The sequence below is a fragment of the Chiloscyllium punctatum genome, chromosome 19 (assembly GCF_047496795.1).
Source record: "Chiloscyllium punctatum isolate Juve2018m chromosome 19, sChiPun1.3, whole genome shotgun sequence".
NCBI lineage: Eukaryota > Metazoa > Chordata > Chondrichthyes > Orectolobiformes > Hemiscylliidae > Chiloscyllium > Chiloscyllium punctatum.
This window is the reverse complement of record NC_092757.1, coordinates 79,536,687-79,555,086: the sequence shown is the minus strand read 5'-3', so window position 1 is coordinate 79,555,086 and position 18,400 is coordinate 79,536,687. Positions and strand designations below refer to the sequence as shown.

The 18,400-nt window shown below is 40.1% G+C and overlaps 1 protein-coding gene across 1 annotated transcript in view; it reads right to left on the bottom strand.

Annotated features, from left to right (window-relative positions):
* Positions 1-18,400, bottom strand: part of LOC140491205 (nuclear pore membrane glycoprotein 210-like) — a 187,561-nt gene that overhangs the window by 59,958 nt on the left and 109,203 nt on the right. The window contains exons 26-29 of the mRNA XM_072589184.1: positions 16,431-16,511; positions 12,830-12,961; positions 11,176-11,334; positions 9,378-9,469 (exon numbers count right to left, since the gene is read on the bottom strand). Of these exons, the coding sequence (XP_072445285.1) occupies positions 9,378-9,469; positions 11,176-11,334; positions 12,830-12,961; positions 16,431-16,511 (464 nt within the window). The remainder of the gene's footprint in view (positions 1-9,377; positions 9,470-11,175; positions 11,335-12,829; positions 12,962-16,430; positions 16,512-18,400) is intronic.

The following is an 18,400-nucleotide window of genomic DNA, read 5'->3' as shown; positions in this document are numbered from 1 at the left end:
CAAATCCTTCCGAGCCCCAACCTTTTACCAACACCAATTCTTCTCCCACCCAACCGCTAACTTACCAATGCTCATTTCAAGATTCATTCAAGCTTGTCAGTCCTCTGTGTTTCTTCTTTGTGGCACAGAGTTCAATATATTTGGATACAAATACACAGTGTTAACTGGTGCATGATACCTTTAAAGAAGTGTAAACCACGTTTAACAAGATTCTCTTGAGTCACTCACTTTTTCTAAGGGCAGAATACAATTACAGTTTCATGCTCATGCATGTTAGTGGCAGTTCCATGTTGGGATATGCATGGCTTGAAGGTGGACGCGCTGATGCTGCTGCTTTCATGTATCTGCTTCCTCATCATTGTAAGCAGTAGAGGTTATGGGATTGGAAAATGCTGTCAAAGGTACCTTGACAGTCTGCTTAGATGCATCGTGTAGATGGTTAACAATACAACCATTCTGCATTGGTGATGGAAACAGTAAATAGAATGTCAAATAAGTGGACTGCATTATCCTAAAAGTGCTGAGTTTCTTGCAAGTTAATGGATTAGCACTCATCTAATCAAGTGGGGAGTATCTCATTACACTCTGGATTTGCACCTAGTAGATGCTGTACAGGATAGAGTTAGGAGGTAATATGCTGCAGAATACTTGGTTCTAAGCTAAAATTACAGTTGCAACCAGCATAATTTGGAGGTGCCGGTGTTGGTCTGGAGTATACAAAGTTAAAAATCACACAACACCAGGTTAGAGTCCAACAGGTTCATTTGGAAGCCCAAGGTTTTGGACTTTATAGTCCACAACCACCTGAAAGAGCAGCCCTCCAAAAGCTAGTGCAACTAGCATATGATGCATCAGCATATAGAGGATGATTATTTCGGACATATGAGAAGACAATAGCTTTTGCATCAAGAGGAAGAAGCTCTAGGAATCACTTTTGCATTACAGAATTCCACCAATACCCGTAGGGCTCGGAATTTACCCTACCAACAGATCACAAACTATTGACTACAATATTTAGACCTCATACAGGGATACAGTCTTTAGCAGCAAGCCAACTCACACTTACACAATTAAGTATTTGCAATCAACTTACAATGGAAATGCTGATGGTCTCGCTAGGTTATCTTTGCCAGATGAGTTAACTACAAACAGTCCTTATGTAGACATTTTCTACTTCAATCATGTAGACAACACCATAAGAATGGTGAGAAAGATCACGCCAAAGAATCCATATTGGGTTAGAGACAAAACAAAACTGCAGATGCTGAAGTCCAAAGTAGACAGGCAGGAGGCTGGAAGAACACAGCAAGCCAAGTAGCTGTTTAATATTTCAGCCTTCCTAGCCTATCTGGGACCACAACATTAAGAAATTAGGAAGGTGAAATAGGAGTGACATTTCTCTGGGTTGCATATCTAAAAAGGATATTGTTGGTAACAGGTTGAAATGTTGTTTTGCTGATTACATTATGTTAAGATAATAAACATAATGAACTGTCATATATATAAATAAAGCTTTCTCCTATACTATGCATAATAAACCTGTGTTCTTCTGCTAAAGAACACTGGCAGCCTCATGTGAATACATTCAGTGACTAATCACCAAGAAAGAATTAAACTTAGGACTTATCAAGCCAGGTTTCATTCTGAAGTCCGACTTGTCAAGTATTACCATCTGCTCAGATCATGACAACATGACTTTGATTTTCCCAGTCTTCACTAAATATAACACAGGGTAACTGCAGCAATACATGAGCAGGCTTGGTTAAGATGAGCTTAATCAATGCAGACTTAGAATCAAAACTAATTTTTGCACTGCTTCGCTCAGTATTACCTTGGAAACAAGTAATTCCTGAGACAACCGGAGGAGTTCAACATGCAAACAAACTTAACATGCGAATATATCTAACAATTAGAAAGGCAAACAGTCTTGGTTATTAACAATTGTGAAAGGACACAGTAGGATACAGACAGATTGGCAAATTGGGCACAGAAATGGCAGATGGAATTTAATCCAGACAAATGAGAGGTGATGCATTTTGGAGGATCAAACTGAAGTGTGAATTATAGTGCAAATGGCAGAATCCTAAGGATTAACATACAGATGGATCTGGGCATTCAGGTCCACAGTTCCCTATAATTGGCAACACAGATGGCCAAGGTGATTAAGATGATATATGGCTCCCGGGGTAGACACATGCCAAGGAGGCCTGGTGGGCACATTTATGCAATCTAGACAGTTGGTGGCCTTGTGAAAGTTGGGATTCGTGGATGTGTGGAGGTATCTCCACCCAAACGGGAGACTTTATTTTCTATTCCAACACACACAAGAATTGGTATGTTCTTTATGCCGTCGGTCTGTTTGGACAGAATACTGCTTGCAAAATTGCTAATATAACTATCTCACACCATGTGTCAGTGTATTTAGATGTTAAAATCAAGAGTGACTGAATAGATGCATAACACTGACGCATGGACCCACTCCCATTAAGGAATAGCAAATTTGCTGAGTACATTGTAAGAAAGTTCAGGACCTTCTGGGATATCAACTCTGGTACGGCCAGTAATCCATCGGTACTTTGGGAGGCCACTAAGGCATATTTATGAGGCCTGACAATTTCATATTCAACAACTAGAGAGGCAGAGAGGGGAAGCAGCAACAGATGTTGGAGGCCTGGTTGAAGGTGCCTGAAGAAGCATATTATAATAGATCTTCAGTGGTCAAGCTGCAGAGGATCACGGCTCTCCTGGCTGCTCTTGACTCAGTGCACACACGTGTGGGAAAAAAAGGTCTCCTTTGCTAAACAAAGGTTGTTTGAACTTGGAGGTCAGCAACATAGATATCTGACTTATCTGGCTAGAAAGAAAAGTGTTTCGCAATCCTTTATATCTATCAGAGAGAGGACTGGCACAGTTACCTGTGAGTTGAAGAAGATCAATGCTAGATTTCCGGAATACTTTGCAGACTTTTACTGGTTCGAGGGTGGCGAAGATGATGCAGTGAGAATACAAACCTTTATTGAGAACCTGGACTTCCGCGGTATAAACATGGAACTTGCCTCCCTGTTAAATGCACCTAGTATGACACAAGAGGTGCTGGAAGCAATAAAGCATCCCCAGGGTGGCAAAGCACCGGGGCCAGATGGATTCCAGAATGAGTTTTATAAGGAATTCATAAATGAGTTGGCGGAGCTACTTCTGGGGATGTATAGTCATTCATTTACTCAGGATTGTCTCCCACCCTGGCTAATATCTCCCTCATTTTAAAGAAGGGGAAAGACCCTGAAGAATGTGCTTCATATGGACCAATTTTGGTGTTGAATGTGGACTTTAAAATTCTGTCTAAGGTGCTGGCCCTGAGGTTGGAAAAGGTATTGCCCGATATTATAAAAGATCAATGGGTTTTATCAAGGGCCATAGATCTTATGACAATGTCAGGAGGATACTGAACATGGTGCAAGTACGCCAAATATTGATCCCAGGTTTGGTCGTCTCCCTAGACACGGAATAACTTTTGACCAGGTATAATGGCCATACCTGTTTGGGTCCTAGATCACTTTGGTCTGGGGGAGCCTTTGCTAGGTGAATGGTAGTATTGTGCAATGATCCTAAGGTGGCAGTCATTACAAACAGTACTAAGCCAGATAACTTCAGTATTGGGAAAGGTACAATTGGGATGTCCTCTCTCATTGCGTTATGGCGCCAAGGATGGGAATGGTGGAGCAGAAGATCATCCTATACGCTGATGATGTCCTTTTGTTTTTGGCCAATCTGGAAAAATCCATACCCTGATCGATACAAAAGATTAGTTTAATTGGCAGTTTTTCGGAATAAAGGATCAACTTCACAAAATCAGAAGTCATGCCGGTGCGGGAATTAGTGGAGGTGCCTGATCTGAAGGATTGAATGCAGTTCCTGTTTAGATGGTTATCAAAAGGTTTTCTGTATTTTGGGAACCTCTATTACCCCTGCCTTACACCAGCTATATAAAGCTAACTTTGCATAGTTACTGGAGACGATAAAACAGGATCTGCAGTGGTGGGAAGGATTACTGTTATTACGGTTAGGCTGAATACCCCTGATCAAAATGAATGTTCTTCCTTGCCTGTTGTACCCCATGAGAAAGCTCCCATTATTGCTACCCAGACGAGTGTTACGGAGACACAAATAGTTGGCTTGGGTCCTTCATTTGGTGTCACAGGCTCCCCCTAATTAAATTTACTAAATTGCAACTCCCGCAGGGTGGTTGGGGTGGGGGTGGACCTTCCAGACTGGAAGAGATATCAAATAAATACTGTTAGCATACGTGGATGACTAGGTACGGGGGGATTTGGGCCCATTTGGCTTGACATTGCAGCCTCGCAGTTGAGATGTCCCCGGGTTAATCTATTATTTATGGCTAAGGTGAAATCTGTGACTGAGCAGTGTAAGAGCCCAATCATTTTGAATATGGTGAAAACTTGGAGGATAATGAGGTAAGATGAGGGCAATTGGCTTAAGACCTTGTTGTTTACCCCTTTGGTGAGAGTCCTAGGATTTAAACCTGTGACGATGGACTCTAGCTTTAAGGCACGGGGGAATAAGGGAATCTCTTGTTTGGGAAATTTATTCAAGGGGGAGGTCTTGATGTTGTTTAGTCAACTAAGTCAGAAATATGGATTGTCTAATAGGGACATCTTCCAATACTTTCAGATAAGGAATTATATACAGAGGAGGACCACGCTCCTGGCTCAGCCTTTCAAGTCAAACAGGGAGAAAAGTGTGCTCTGGTGCACGGGCGCTCTTTTGGTTACTACTTTGTATCATTTATAGAAAGGGTATGCCTTAGGAGATATGGAGAGGCTATGTGGGACTTGGAATCGGGAACTAGGAGAGGATATTTCATTGGAAACATGGAAAGATATATGGGAGAATGTAAACAAAATCTCAATACATAAAGTGCAGGGCATGCAAATGAAGATTTTACACAGGCTCATATGCGGCCAGAGAGGCTAGCTAAATTCAAGAGAGGAGTGTTTCCAGGATGTCCCAATTGTAACATTAGTTTAGGCACTCTTGCACACTGGGCGGCACGGTGGCACAGTGGTTAGCACTGCTGCCTCACAGCGCCTGAGACCCGGGTTCAATTTCCCGCCTCAGGCGACTGACTGTGTGGAGTTTGCACGTTCTCCCCGTGTCTGCGTGGGTTTCCTCCGGGTGCTCCGGTTTCCTCCCACACTCCAAAGATGTGCAGGTCAGGTGAATTGGCCATGCTAAATTGCCCATAGTGTTAGGTAAGGGGTAATTGTAGATGTAGGGGTATGGGTGGGTTACGCTTCGGCGGGGCGGTGTGGACTTGTTGGGCCGAAGGGCCTGTTTCCACACTGTAAGTAATCTAATCTAATCTAATCTAATCCAGAGATACAAGAGTGCCATAGTAAGGGAGCTGAAGGAATTCCTGGGAATTGAAGTCAAGGTGGATCCGGTATTTCTTCTCCTGGGGTTGCCAAACGTGTCCTCTGAGGGGGAACAAAGGAAGAGTTGCGTAACATTCTTAGACACTATGTGAGGAAGATCATTCTAATGAATTGGATGTTGGAAAAACCCCCTAGGTCTTATCGGATGGTACAGGCTGGTGATGGAGCATCTTCCCCAAGACTATCTTATAAATATCGTGCATCACAAAACAGAGCAGGTTTATAAAGATGAGTCAGCCCTTTCTAAATTATATAGATGCAGACTCATAGGCAATATTAACCAGGATTATACTATAGCCATGGGAGTTAGATTGGGCAGCCCGTGGGCCCTGAGAGGGGGAAAGTGGGAAAATACGGGAACAATGACTGGTGCTCCCAGGGATGGGAGCTTCAATGGAGGTGCAGTGACTGAAATAGAATAAAGTAATGTGATGTTATTTAATTTAGCTTGAATTCAACTTAATTTAGCCTTTATTTAATTTGATTATAGTTCAGTTTAAGTAGATATGTTTGTTCTGGTAGAATTGTAGGTAGTTTATTATTAATAGTATTGTGATATGACACTGCTGTACTACCTCTATACTTTTGTATTCTGTTGCATTTGTAAAAGATTTGAAAAAGTTTTCAATAAAAAAACATGCATGTCTTCATCAGCCAGGGTATGGAGTACAAGAGTTGGCAAATGATGTTGTAGCTACATAAAACCCTTGTTAGGCCACATTTGGAGTATTGTGTGCAGTTTTGGTTGCCACATTATCAGAAGGATGTGGAAGATTTGGAGAGAGAAGGTTCACCAGGATATTGCCTGGTCTCGAGGGTATTGCCTATGAGGAAAGTTAAAAAGACTAGAATTGTTTTCATTGGAAAGATGGCGACTGAGAGGAGACCTAATAGAGGTCTACAAAAGTATGAAAGGCACAGGTAAGGTGGATAGTCAGAGGCTTTTTCCCAGGGTTGTAGTTGCAATTACAAGGAGGCACAGGTTCAAGGTGAAAAGGGGAATGTTTAAGAGAGATGTGCGAGGGAAGATTTTCAGACTGTGTAAAGTTCTGGTTGCCACATTACCAAAAGAATGTGGACGCTTTGGAGAGGGTGGAGAGAAGGTTTATGAGGATGTTGCCTGGTATGGAAGGTAAAAACAATGACTGCAGATGCTGGAAACCAGATTCTGGATTAGTGGTGCTGGAAGAGCACAGCAGTTCAGGTAGCATCCAAGGAGCAGCGAAATCAACGTTTCGGGCAAAAGTCCTTCATCAGGAATAAAGGCAGTGAGCCTGAAGCGTGGAGAGATAAGCTAGAGGAGGGTGGAGGTGGGGAGAAAGTAGCATAGAGTACAATGGGTGAGTGGGGGAGGGGATGAAGGTGATAGGTCAGGGAGGAGAGGGTGGAGTGGATAGGTGGAAAAGGAGATAGGCAGGTAGGACAAGTCCGGACAAGTCATGGGGACAGTGCTGAGCTGGAAGTTTGGAACTAAGGTAAGGTGGGGGAAGGGGAAATGAGGAAACTGTTGAAGTCCACATTGATGCAGTGGGGTTGAAGTGTTCCGAGGCGGAAGATGAGGCGTTCTTACTCCAGGCGTCTGGTGGTGAGGGAGCGGCGGTGAAGGAGGCCCAGGACCTCCATGTCCTCGGCAGAGTGGGAGGGGGAGTTGAAATGTTGGGCCACGGGGCGGTGTGGTTGATTGGTGCGGGTGTCCCAGAGATGTTCCCTAAAACGCTCTGCTAGGAGGCGCCCAGTCTCGCCAATGTAGAGGAGACTGCATTGGGAGCAACGGATAAAATAAATGATATTAGTGGATGTGCAAGTAAAACTTTGATGGATGTGGAAGGCTCCTTTAGGGCCTTGGATAGAGGTGAGGGAGGTGTGGGCGCAGGTTTTACAGTTCCTGCGGTGGCAGGGGGAAGTGTCAGGATGGGAGGGTGGGTTGTAGGGGAGCGTGGACCTGACCAGGTAGTCATGGAGGGTACGGTCTTTGCGGAAGGCGGAAAGGGGTGGGGAGGGAAATATATCCCTGGTGTGGGGTCTTTTTGGAGGTGGCAGAAATGTCGGTGGGATGATTTGAAAGTGTTAGCTATGAAGAGAGGCTCAGGCTTGGAGGGCTGAAGGGCCTGTTCTTGGGTTGTAAATTTTCTTTGTTCTTCTTTCACACAGAGTGTGGTTGGAGCCTGAATGCATTGGTGGAAGCAGGCACATTGGCAACATTTAAGAGGCATCTGGATGATTACATGACTAGGGAGAGAACAGAGAGATATAGACTGGATAATGGCAGCAGGTTTTTTTAAAAAGTCTATTTAGGACATGATAATCAGCACAGGTTTGGAGGGTCAAAGGGCCTGTTCCTGTGCTGTACTTCTCCCTTGTTCTTAAAGGGGGTTACAGTAAGAATAAAATGATTCAACTGAAACAAATTTCTTAGAAACCTTGACAGAGTGGATAGTAATGTTTATTTCTCTGGCTCAAGAACTGGAGAATGAAAACATATCATCAAGTTCATGGATTGTCGACTTAGGACTGAGATGAGGAGAAATTTCTTCACTAATGGAGTGGTGAATCTTTGAAGTGTTCTACACCAGAAAACTGTGGATGCTTCTCAAACTGAGATTGATAGATTATTGAATACTGAAGAAACCGACAAGATAGGGTGGGAAGGTGTAGTTGATGTAAAAGTTCACCCATGATGAACTGAATGCTGCAGCAAGTTCAAGGGTCACTGCTGTGTTTAACTGTTGCATTATAATTAACAGCATACAACCACAAATTCTGGCTGCAGATGATCACACTTAAATGTAGCTTTTATCTTTCTGTGACCAGTTTTCTTACTATGTACTTTATTAGCCTTGCAATATTAATCTATGACTAAAATAGGAATAGTCAATTCTCCCTGTCTGTGTCACTATAGCCAAGCACTAGAAAATACAGAAGAATCACTCATGTTGTATTGCCTTACTGTGAAAGGACCATTAACCACTGTTTGATGCAGCTTTGAAATTTCTTTTTGTGGTCAGTTCAGCATGCAAATAAAGAAAGGGGTTACAAAAAAACTCCCACACATGAGCTAAATTTTAATATACTATGACATTATGATACATTGCAACTATGCCACCCTGAAAAGAATAAAACTTAAAATAAACCACATCCTTTGCTTTGATGTGACCACTCCAGATTTGAAAACATTTACACAATCCCAGAAATATGTTTACTTACAGTTTTAAATTGACATGAAAGATAAAGCTAAAATATATAATTGTGCTGCTTCATTGGAAATGCATTTAAAAAAGAATGCAAATGAGTAAACTTTCTTGGTTGTAGCCACATTTGTTACTCATACTTAAGTTGCCTTGAGAAGGCAGTTGTGTGTCTTCTCCTTGAACTACTGCAGCTCTTGAAATGATTATGCTTTCACAATGGTGTTAGTTTGGGAAATTTCAAACAACTGATCTTTGACAATGAAGATTTAATAGATTTGTCTAAGTCAGGATGATGTCCGATTTGTAAAGGGAAACACGGAATTAATGTTACTCTGACAATGTTCCACTTTGTTTTTCTTGGTGGTGGATGGCATGGAAGGGCTTTCTATGATGTTAATATCATGAGTCCACTTTAACTTGGGGTCAGTTAGATATTTTCAGGATAATGGGTGACTTGGCATTGGTGTTATCATTATAGGTCAAAAGGAGATGTATGGGCTTTCTCATGTTCAAGATAGGATTAATTTATGTATTATGTCACTAAACACTTGCCAGTCTGTCCATGCTTCACATGAAAGGAGCTGAACACTGAATTGTTAATGAGCAGCTACACACCTGAACCAATGATCATCCAGCTTAAGATGACTGGGTTGAGGCTGCTTCCCACAAAATAAATTGTTCATGCTTTAGGTAATACCCAATTTTGATCAAAATAATTCGAAGTACAAAAGCTCACCTAGAGGTTTGTAACTTTAGATGAGAATTTGGTGACATCAGTACTTCTTTTGCTGGCAGAGAGAGAGGCAAAAGTTGCAATATTCCAAACACCTTTAGTGAATAAAATAAGAAGTATTACTGTAAAATACCTTCATTAATCCAAACATGCACCGCTGTTGCAAAAAGAAATCACAATTCAGAGTTTAATGTAGTGAGTTTTGAACAAAAAAAAAGGCAACTTTTTTTTTAGGTATTGTAAGAATCTTTTCTAATGAAGTATTAAGTAACATCAGATAACTAGTTGGAAATACTGAAACTAGGGTTTCAGTATTAGCATAATTCCATAATTAGCAAATTTATTTTGTCTTTACATTTAGCATTTACTGAAGAAAATACATGGAATGTATAGAACTGGGTTATCTAGAAGTGTTCAGTGTTAAGAAGATACATTAAATAGATAACCAATCCCTATCTTTTACATTAAAAGCTTATTTTTATCTGAATATACTTAAAAGTAGTGTTGATGAATTGACCTTTTAAAAAAAAGAAAGAAAATTTACAGCCCAGGAACATGTCCTTTGGCCGTCCAAGTCTGAGCCAATCCAAATCCACTGTCTAAATCTGTCGCCCAATTCCTAAGCATCTGTATCCCTCTGCTTCTCACCTACTCATGTATCTGTCCAGATGCATCTTAAATGAACTTACCGTGCCTGTCTCTACTACCTCTACTGGCAATGCGTTCCAGGCACCTACCACTCTCTATGTAAAGTACTTGCCGTGTGTATCCCCCTTCAACTTTTCACCTCTCACCTTGAAAGCGTGACCTCTCGTTATTAAATTCTTTACCCTGGGAAAAAGCTTATCTCTATCTACCCTGTCTATACCCTTCATGATTTAGTAGACCTCAATCAGCTCTTCCTCAATCTCCTTTTTTCTAATGAAAACAAACTTAACTGTCTCAATCTCTCTTCATAGTTAGCACCTTACCAGGCAATATCCGCGTAAACCTTCTCTGCACCCTCTCCAAAGCGTCCACATCCTTTTGGTAATGTGGCGACCAGAATTGTACACAGTATTCTAAATGTGGCTGAACCAATGTCGTGTATAATTTTAACATGACCTGCCAGCTCTTATATTCAATACCCTGTCCGATGAAGGCAAGCATACCATATGTGCTCTTGACCACTCTATCCACCTGTGCAGCAACCTTCAGGGTACAATGGACCTGCACTCCTAGATCTCTCTGTTCATATACTTTTCCCAAGGCTCTTCTGTTTACTGTATAATTCACTCTGCAATTAGACTTGCCAAAATGCATCACCTCACATTTGCCACTTCTCCAACCAACTCTTCAGTCTATATTCTCCTGTATTCTTTGACAGTCCCCTATGTTTTCTGCTATACAACCAATCTTCGTGTCATCTGCAAACTTGCTGAGCATACCAACAGTGCCCTCTTCCAGATCATTTATGTATATCACAAACAACAGTGGCACCAGCACTGAGCATTGATCCCTGTGAACTGTTTTGGATAACAGTTGTATGAAATAAATATATTAAACATAAAGCAGTATACAAAATAAAAATCATGTTCCTAGGACATCATTAGCAATGTGGAATTGCAATTGTACAAAAGCAGCTGAGTTGATGTGCTTTCTATTTTTTCGTTTCTGCAATTCTAATCATCAACTCAACATCCTAAACTGAACTGCAAGTATAACATTTAAAGTCTCTTGCAGTTCAACATGCAAAATTAATATATGTCACTACTTGAGAGTTGATCCTAAGTGGAGTACAAATATTATTAAACTAAATTACCATAATTTGAATCTCATCAGAAAATCTGTCAAAGTTTCCTTCAAACTGAGCAGCAGATGGATTCTGTGAGGTTACTGTGACTTTTAAACCAGTTTTCCCTTCTGCTTTGCTATACAGTAGCATAGCAAAATTATGTTCTGCAGAAAGCTGTAAAGAAATCTATAAAACAATCACAAGTATTTCACATTACAAAAGGTGCTGTGCCGGTAACAAAATGCTTAAGAACAGTAGTTTCTTTTGCAATACAGACAAAGAACATATTTAGGACAATATTTTAACATTTTTCATCTCTGCTGGTAGTTAAGAAATGTATGTCCCATCAAGGCAACAACAGTTGAAGAGAATTTTAATTTTGCCTATAAGGAGAACCAAACTTATTCTCTCAATTTATTACGTTTAATACTGAGAAGTTTAGGTTTAAGAAGTCAAAGAAAAATACTTGAAAGTGTAGAGTGATATTCAACCTTAATGATCCATTGCACTAATCATTATTTCAAATTTCTATATCAACCAAATTACGTTAAAGGGCATGGATTTCCTCTGCAGAAAGAAGCTTTATATGAAGAATCAACCAGGCTGTTCTTTTGCATGGCTGGGTATCCAGATCAATAATGAAAGGTCTTCATGTAGGTCATTAGTTTCCACAGACTAACAAATCGAGCTATGGCCTATTAAAGGTTGGAATGGTAGGAAATTACATATATTTATAAATGTGGAAAAGTTAAGGAATATTACAGTTACCAGGGAGAGAAAGTAAAGCTACCTGACCTACATGCCCAATTCTGCTATGACTGAAAAAAACAAATGTTTTATTTTTTTTCCCCTAAATCTGCTGGTTTCCATACTAAGGGTAGTTAAATATCAGTATTTTATGTCAGTAAAAACAAATTGGTACAAATAAAGACAACCTCAAAATATTTCAAAAAGAAATGTATGAGTATCTGAGTTGTGAAATCATGTTGTGGCTATACAGGAGATTGGTGAGGCCACTTTTAGAAAATTGTGTTCAATTCTGATTGCCTTTTATAGAAAAGATGTTGTTAAACTTGAGAGGGTGCAGAAAAGATTTACAAGGATGCTGCCAGGACGAGGGGGTTTCAGTTGCAGGGAGAGGCTGAATAGGCTAAGGCTTCTTCTCTTGGAGCTTCAGAGGCTGAGGGCTGACCTTACAGAGGTTTATAAAAACATTAAGTGCATGGAAAGGGTGAATAGCCAAGGTCCTTTTCCTAGGGTAGAAGAGTCCAAAACTAGAGGGCATAGGTTTAAGGTTAGAGAGGAAGGATTTATAAAGGACCTGAGGATAAATTTTTTCATGCAGAGGGTGGTGTGTGTATGGAATGAGCTTCCAAAAGTGTGGTGGCAGCAGGTACAATTACAATAGTTAAAAAGGCATCTGGAAGGGTATATGAATAGCAAAGGTTTAGAGGGAAAAAGGTCAAATGTTGGTAAATGGGACGTGGTCAGATTGGGATGTCAGTTTAGCGTGGATGAGTTGGATTGAAGGGTCTGTTTCCATGTAGTATGACTCTACGACTCTAAGTGCAGTTGCTACTTCAACACAAAAATATTTTATTCATTACCAACACTAAGTAGTAATCTACACTTTTTATTTGAGCCATAATTTTTTTTTAAACAATAAGAAACTAACAGCTACCTCTGAGTGCCTGCTGACAAGCTCAATCACCTCCCGCTTTGTTGTTGTCCAGTGAAACGTCAGTCCTGGTACCGCACTACCGAAGGTGAATGGAGTCTGGCAACTTGTGACTCCTACCACATATACAGGTAGCTAAAATATAGCACATTTGAACTTTTTTTTTATGATGATGCATTAAATAACAGACTAGACTAGATGTCATGGGAGAGTGGAAGGTTTGGATAGGCTGATCTTCAATGGATTGCTTTTAAAAATGCCTGACCCATAATAATTTAGCACACTAGAAACAGGCTAAACAGGTTGTGATCGAGTCAGTTAACAGGAACCACAACTCTCGAGAGCTGCTGGCCAACATAATTTAACCACTACAACTAAGCAGCATCGGAACTCAATGGTGGACACCACAGAGGTTATAAAGAGGTCCTAAGAGGACGATCATTGTGACCAAAGATAGGCAAGTCCTAGGAATTTAGTGCAGGGAATAATTTGAGAGTCTAACTAGGAAGGGTGGGTGCAGCAGTCCAGTTTTGAGGAGCAAATAGAAACAAAAGGAGGTGAAATCTTGAGGGCTATGCCCTGGATGTACACAGGGTGCTCCCAATTAATAAGTGATCTCCTTTTTCCTCCTTGACTCTTCAAAGGAGTTGTTTTCACAATGCTTTGCACTCAGGTTCATCTACCACTGTCCAGCATAATGACAGTGGAGATAGATTGAGGGCCTTATTGAAACTTGTTTGGGCAGTTATTGCCTCAACAGGCCTAGGGTGGGCAGGTTATTGGGTGCCTTACTGCTCTCTCGCAACCCCCATATTACAGGGAACAGGGCGGGTGCAAGGAATTGCGCTTGGAATCCGACATATTTTATATGCTCAATCCACCAACAAACTTAATTTTATAATAAAATTGGTCATAAATTTTAAAATTTAAAGGATTAGTACATCTTATTACAAGACTTGATTCAAAATGTAATTTGGAACTTAACATTTTTAAAAGATATTGTTGAGCAAAACATAGAAAAGTCTCATGCTTATCCAATGTTTTTCCTAAATTATGCTCTGTGAGATATTCTAGACATCTGGTTGATGAAAATTACAAATCGACAGTGAGCATTATAAACTTAAAGCAAAAGCAATCTGTTGAACAGCTTGCATAATCGGAGATAAAAGTTAGTTCACTTTACTATATGTCTTAGGTTACTGATTGATTTTAATGATTTCAAACCTATAGTTGTGACATTAAAAAGGAACTTAACAACAAATTACAAAGAACGGTACACAGTCAAATGTAATTCATATATATATTGGATCCAAATGTTTTTGTTATTTCTAGTGGAATTATATATATATATGCTGACAGGGAAATTTTCACAAGAGTAAACTGTGCAGACATGCTTTCATATAGTTTTAGTTATAACAAAATGTTCAGGGCAACATACATCTTTAAGTTTCTCAGTTGGTTAGGCTAATTACTAAAGAGATGTGACATGAAGGTTTGCCATTGCAGTCATCTTTCCAGAAAGAATAACATCATGAAACTTTTTCAGCATTGGACCAAGTTTTCCCTCACTTCACCTGCTCATGTTTTCAGCCACCTCTATCTATGCCTAATTGGTTGGGTATTCTACCTTCTGAAAAGAAAAGTCTGCTTTCTCACTGTCTCAGGTTTGCACTTCAGGTCCACAGTTGTAAAGAGCGAGTAAGCCCTACTGTAGAAGCCCTCAGCCTCTCCTGAAATCCATGGTACTTATACTTCTGTAGTTACACGCCTATTAATACAGTCTGTTTCAATGAACCTGCACTTCAGCAATGCAGCCACCATTTTCTAGTCCATTCCCAAGGCAATTAACAGATTGCCTCTATCAAATCAGAGATTATGAGTGCTTTGCCCAATCCCCTTCCACTGTTACGAGTGGGACCTGGAACCAGTCCCACCATCTGCCCAGAATAAAAAGTAGGCTGTTTTGATTTATGGAAGATTAGGAAGTTTGGGATTTCAGCAACACAAATCTTTAAAAGTGAGATGTCCAATTCGTAAAACTACAAATGCTTGTATGATTCTTATTTGGATAAATAAGAGTACAATATATAATCAGTGGCTAGGGCACACATGGAACATTACTTCCTGTTTTGGGCACTTTATTTCAGGAAGAATATCAAAACTATTAAAGGATGGTTGAAGAGATGTACAAAGATCTATCAGTTAAAGGTAATGACTGCAGTTTATTTCTGTAAGAAGAAAGAGGTTCAAACATGTCAAAGGTGGTCAAGATGATGAAAAGTTTTGATAAATAGCTAGAATCTATTTTCACTGATTGGTGATTGGTACTGAAAAGATATAAATTAATTATCAAAAGAATAGAGAAGCGAGGACCTCATTTAAATGAAAATTGTTATTTGACCACAGAACATAAGATGGGGAATGGAATGAGGCCATTCGGCCCATTGAGTCTGCTCCGTCACACAACCATGGCTGATGTGTTTCTCACCCCATTCTCCTGTGTTCTCTCCATACCCTTGAACACCTTACCAATCAAGAGCCTGTCTATATCTGTCTTAAATACACTCAATAATTTGGCCTTAAAACCCTTCTGCAGTAATAACATCCACAGATTAACCACCCTGTGGCTGAAGAATTTCCATACGTTACTTCTAAAGGGTCATCTCTCCATTCTGAGGCTGAGGCCTTGGGTCCTAGCCTCTCCTATTAGTGGAAATATCTAACCTACATCCACTCTGTCCAGGCCCCTCTGTATTCTTTAAGTTTCAATGAGATAACCTCCTCACTCTTCTGATCAATTAGACCCACAGTCCTCAACCACACCTCATATGACAAGCCTTTAATCCAGGGATTATTCTCGTAAACCTTTGTATTTTCTCCAACACTAGCACATCCTTCCTTAGATAAAGGGTCCAAAACTGGCCACAACAATCCAAATGCAGTCCGACCAGAGCCTTACTCACCCTCAGCAATACATCTCTGAGCTTGTACTCTAGCTCTCTTGAAATTAATACTGACATTGCATTTGCCTTTCTAAATATCATGAACCTGCATGTTAACCTAAAGAGAATCCTGAACTAGGACTCCCAAGTCCCTTTTTGCTTGAGATTTCTGAAACCTTTCCCTATTAAGAAATTGGTCTATGCCTCCACTCTTCTTGCCAAAGTGCATAACTTCATACTTTCCCACAATGTTTTCCATTGTCACTGCGTTGCCCACTTTTTTTAGCCTGTTCAAGTCCTTCTGCAGCCTCCCCACTACCTCAACACTACCCATCCTTCCACCTACCTTTGTGTTATCTGCTGTCATTAGGACATAGTAAATCTAACATAAAAGCAGAATTTATAATGAGGTTTTAAAAAAGAACAAATATCTGTAAAAGAAAAACTGTCACGACTACACATTGGGAATGAGCAAAAATGGGCCAAATTAGTAACAAGATTATTAAAGTAGAAAGACTTATGATTCAAATTACACATATAAAATGTTGCTTGGCTAACATTCCTGATTTGAGCCACTGTTATAAAACAGTATACTACATAAAATATTTTTTAACAATATTAATATTAATTCACACAAACATGTAAATGATTATATATTGTACCTGAGTTCCAGTCCTCAATCTAGTTACTGGAGCATGAATTTTTATCCCTCTTAGTTGAATCACATTTACAGTCACTTCATCCTTTTGTGAAAACATAAAACTCCAGTTATTCTCAACAATGAATCTCAACTATGCAGTGCTTTGAAAAGTTATTTATTCAGCTTTATGGTTAAAAAAATCCTTTCTTTAAAAAAAAACGTATTTGCACAATTCATCAAACTGGTACAGAATGACCCCTCTTCATAGTTAGTCACCTTTACTGAAATACCTGCAAAATTTTTAATGGGACCAGTTTCACTTGTCTGTAATTTACAGCAGGTGAGAAAACCCAAATGTGGTCTGTCTGTCCTTGCCCTAAATGAGGCCCTTATTTGATCAATTAATGATCACTTGCTATCCGGCCTCAATTTTATGTCTGGTGGGAGGTGATCAAGAACAGAAAGATAACAGGTGGGATAACCTCAACTTTGTCCAAGTCCCTGCCATGACATCTGTTCACCTGCATCCATCCCAACACTGAAAGTGACTTATGGGGTTTCCTATAGTCCCAAAAGTGGCCAAGATTCCTAATGGCAATGATGGGATGACAGTTGTTGGTCATTTGGATTGGCTAACAAGTCTGAAATTGAACTTCTTCTGAAGAAATACTTAATATCTTGCCTCCAGATCAGAGTAGCTGACATTAGCTGGGAGTATTTTCTGCTGATTCTCTAGGCAACAGATACACAGTCACATCAATTCTTAAGTTTTGCCTGACAAATACAGGAAATGTAACCAGATCTTGACCCAAACAATAAAACCACATTGCTCTTATGCTGACAATTCTGACCTAGGCCTGCTGCAATATTCAACATAGGACAATGCAAGCTCAGGTACACCACCACTTAAGCAAATTACAGACTCTTGGACTCAATATTGAATTGCACAACGTTACAGCCTGACCACATGATGTCTGTCCTCCATTTTTCTTACAGCTTTCACCTCCTCAAACTCCAGTGTTGTTATGTTTACTTTGCCCTCAGCAAAGAGGACTCTTTCTCTATCTCACATCTTAATTTTTACGCATTTTACATATTTATTTTTCTTTCACCATTTTTAGCAACTCTAATGTCTTTTGTACTGGACCTCCACACCATCTGTTGCTCTCACTCCTCCTCTGCCTCTGTCAAATGTATAAAAAACATTTTACAAAATCTTTCAATTCTGAAGAAGCCATATCAGATTTGAAACATTAACTATGTTTCTTTCTGCACAGATGCTGCTAGGCCTGTTGAGTTTCTCCACACTTTCTGTATTTGTTTAAGGTGATCTATCTGCTGGGTTTTGGGAAGCCACTCTAGTTGCTTCAACCTGAAGTCACTGAACCATACCCCTTTACTTGCCTGTAACATGCCTCTCTCCGTGGGACCCAAAATAAATAGATAAACCTCCTGACTGTTGGATTCTCTGAAGCTTGATCTCTAGCAGTGATTTCTAGGAGCCAGAAGCTACTGGCATAAAGATTGGATGGCAATTTCTGGTGGGACAGGACTTCACTGTTGAGGCGATGAGTCACTGACCAACTCTGAAGTGGCTAATTGGAGCTTGATTTGGGCAAGTTTTCCCATTAGTGTGAGCAGGAGGCAGTCATCCCTCAAGGCATCTGCACTCTCCTCCACACTGAATGCATAGAACCCTAAAATGCAGCCACAGAGATGTTTCCGTATGTCCCTAATTCTGAGTTAGACAATCTGTCTTTACTAGATTTCTCAAAAAGACTGTTCCTCACAGAACCTCTTTTCCTCTTCATGTATTTCTGAAAACTACCAGTGACATTCTCACTACTAACTGAGGGAAGAATAAAACAGCTTTCTAGGATTTTAGCAAGTAGATTAAATAGTAACATGGATAGCTTTTACAGAATAAATAATAAAAAATAATCTTTCAACACATTGTACATATTTCATAACCATTGTGTTTGATGTAAACTG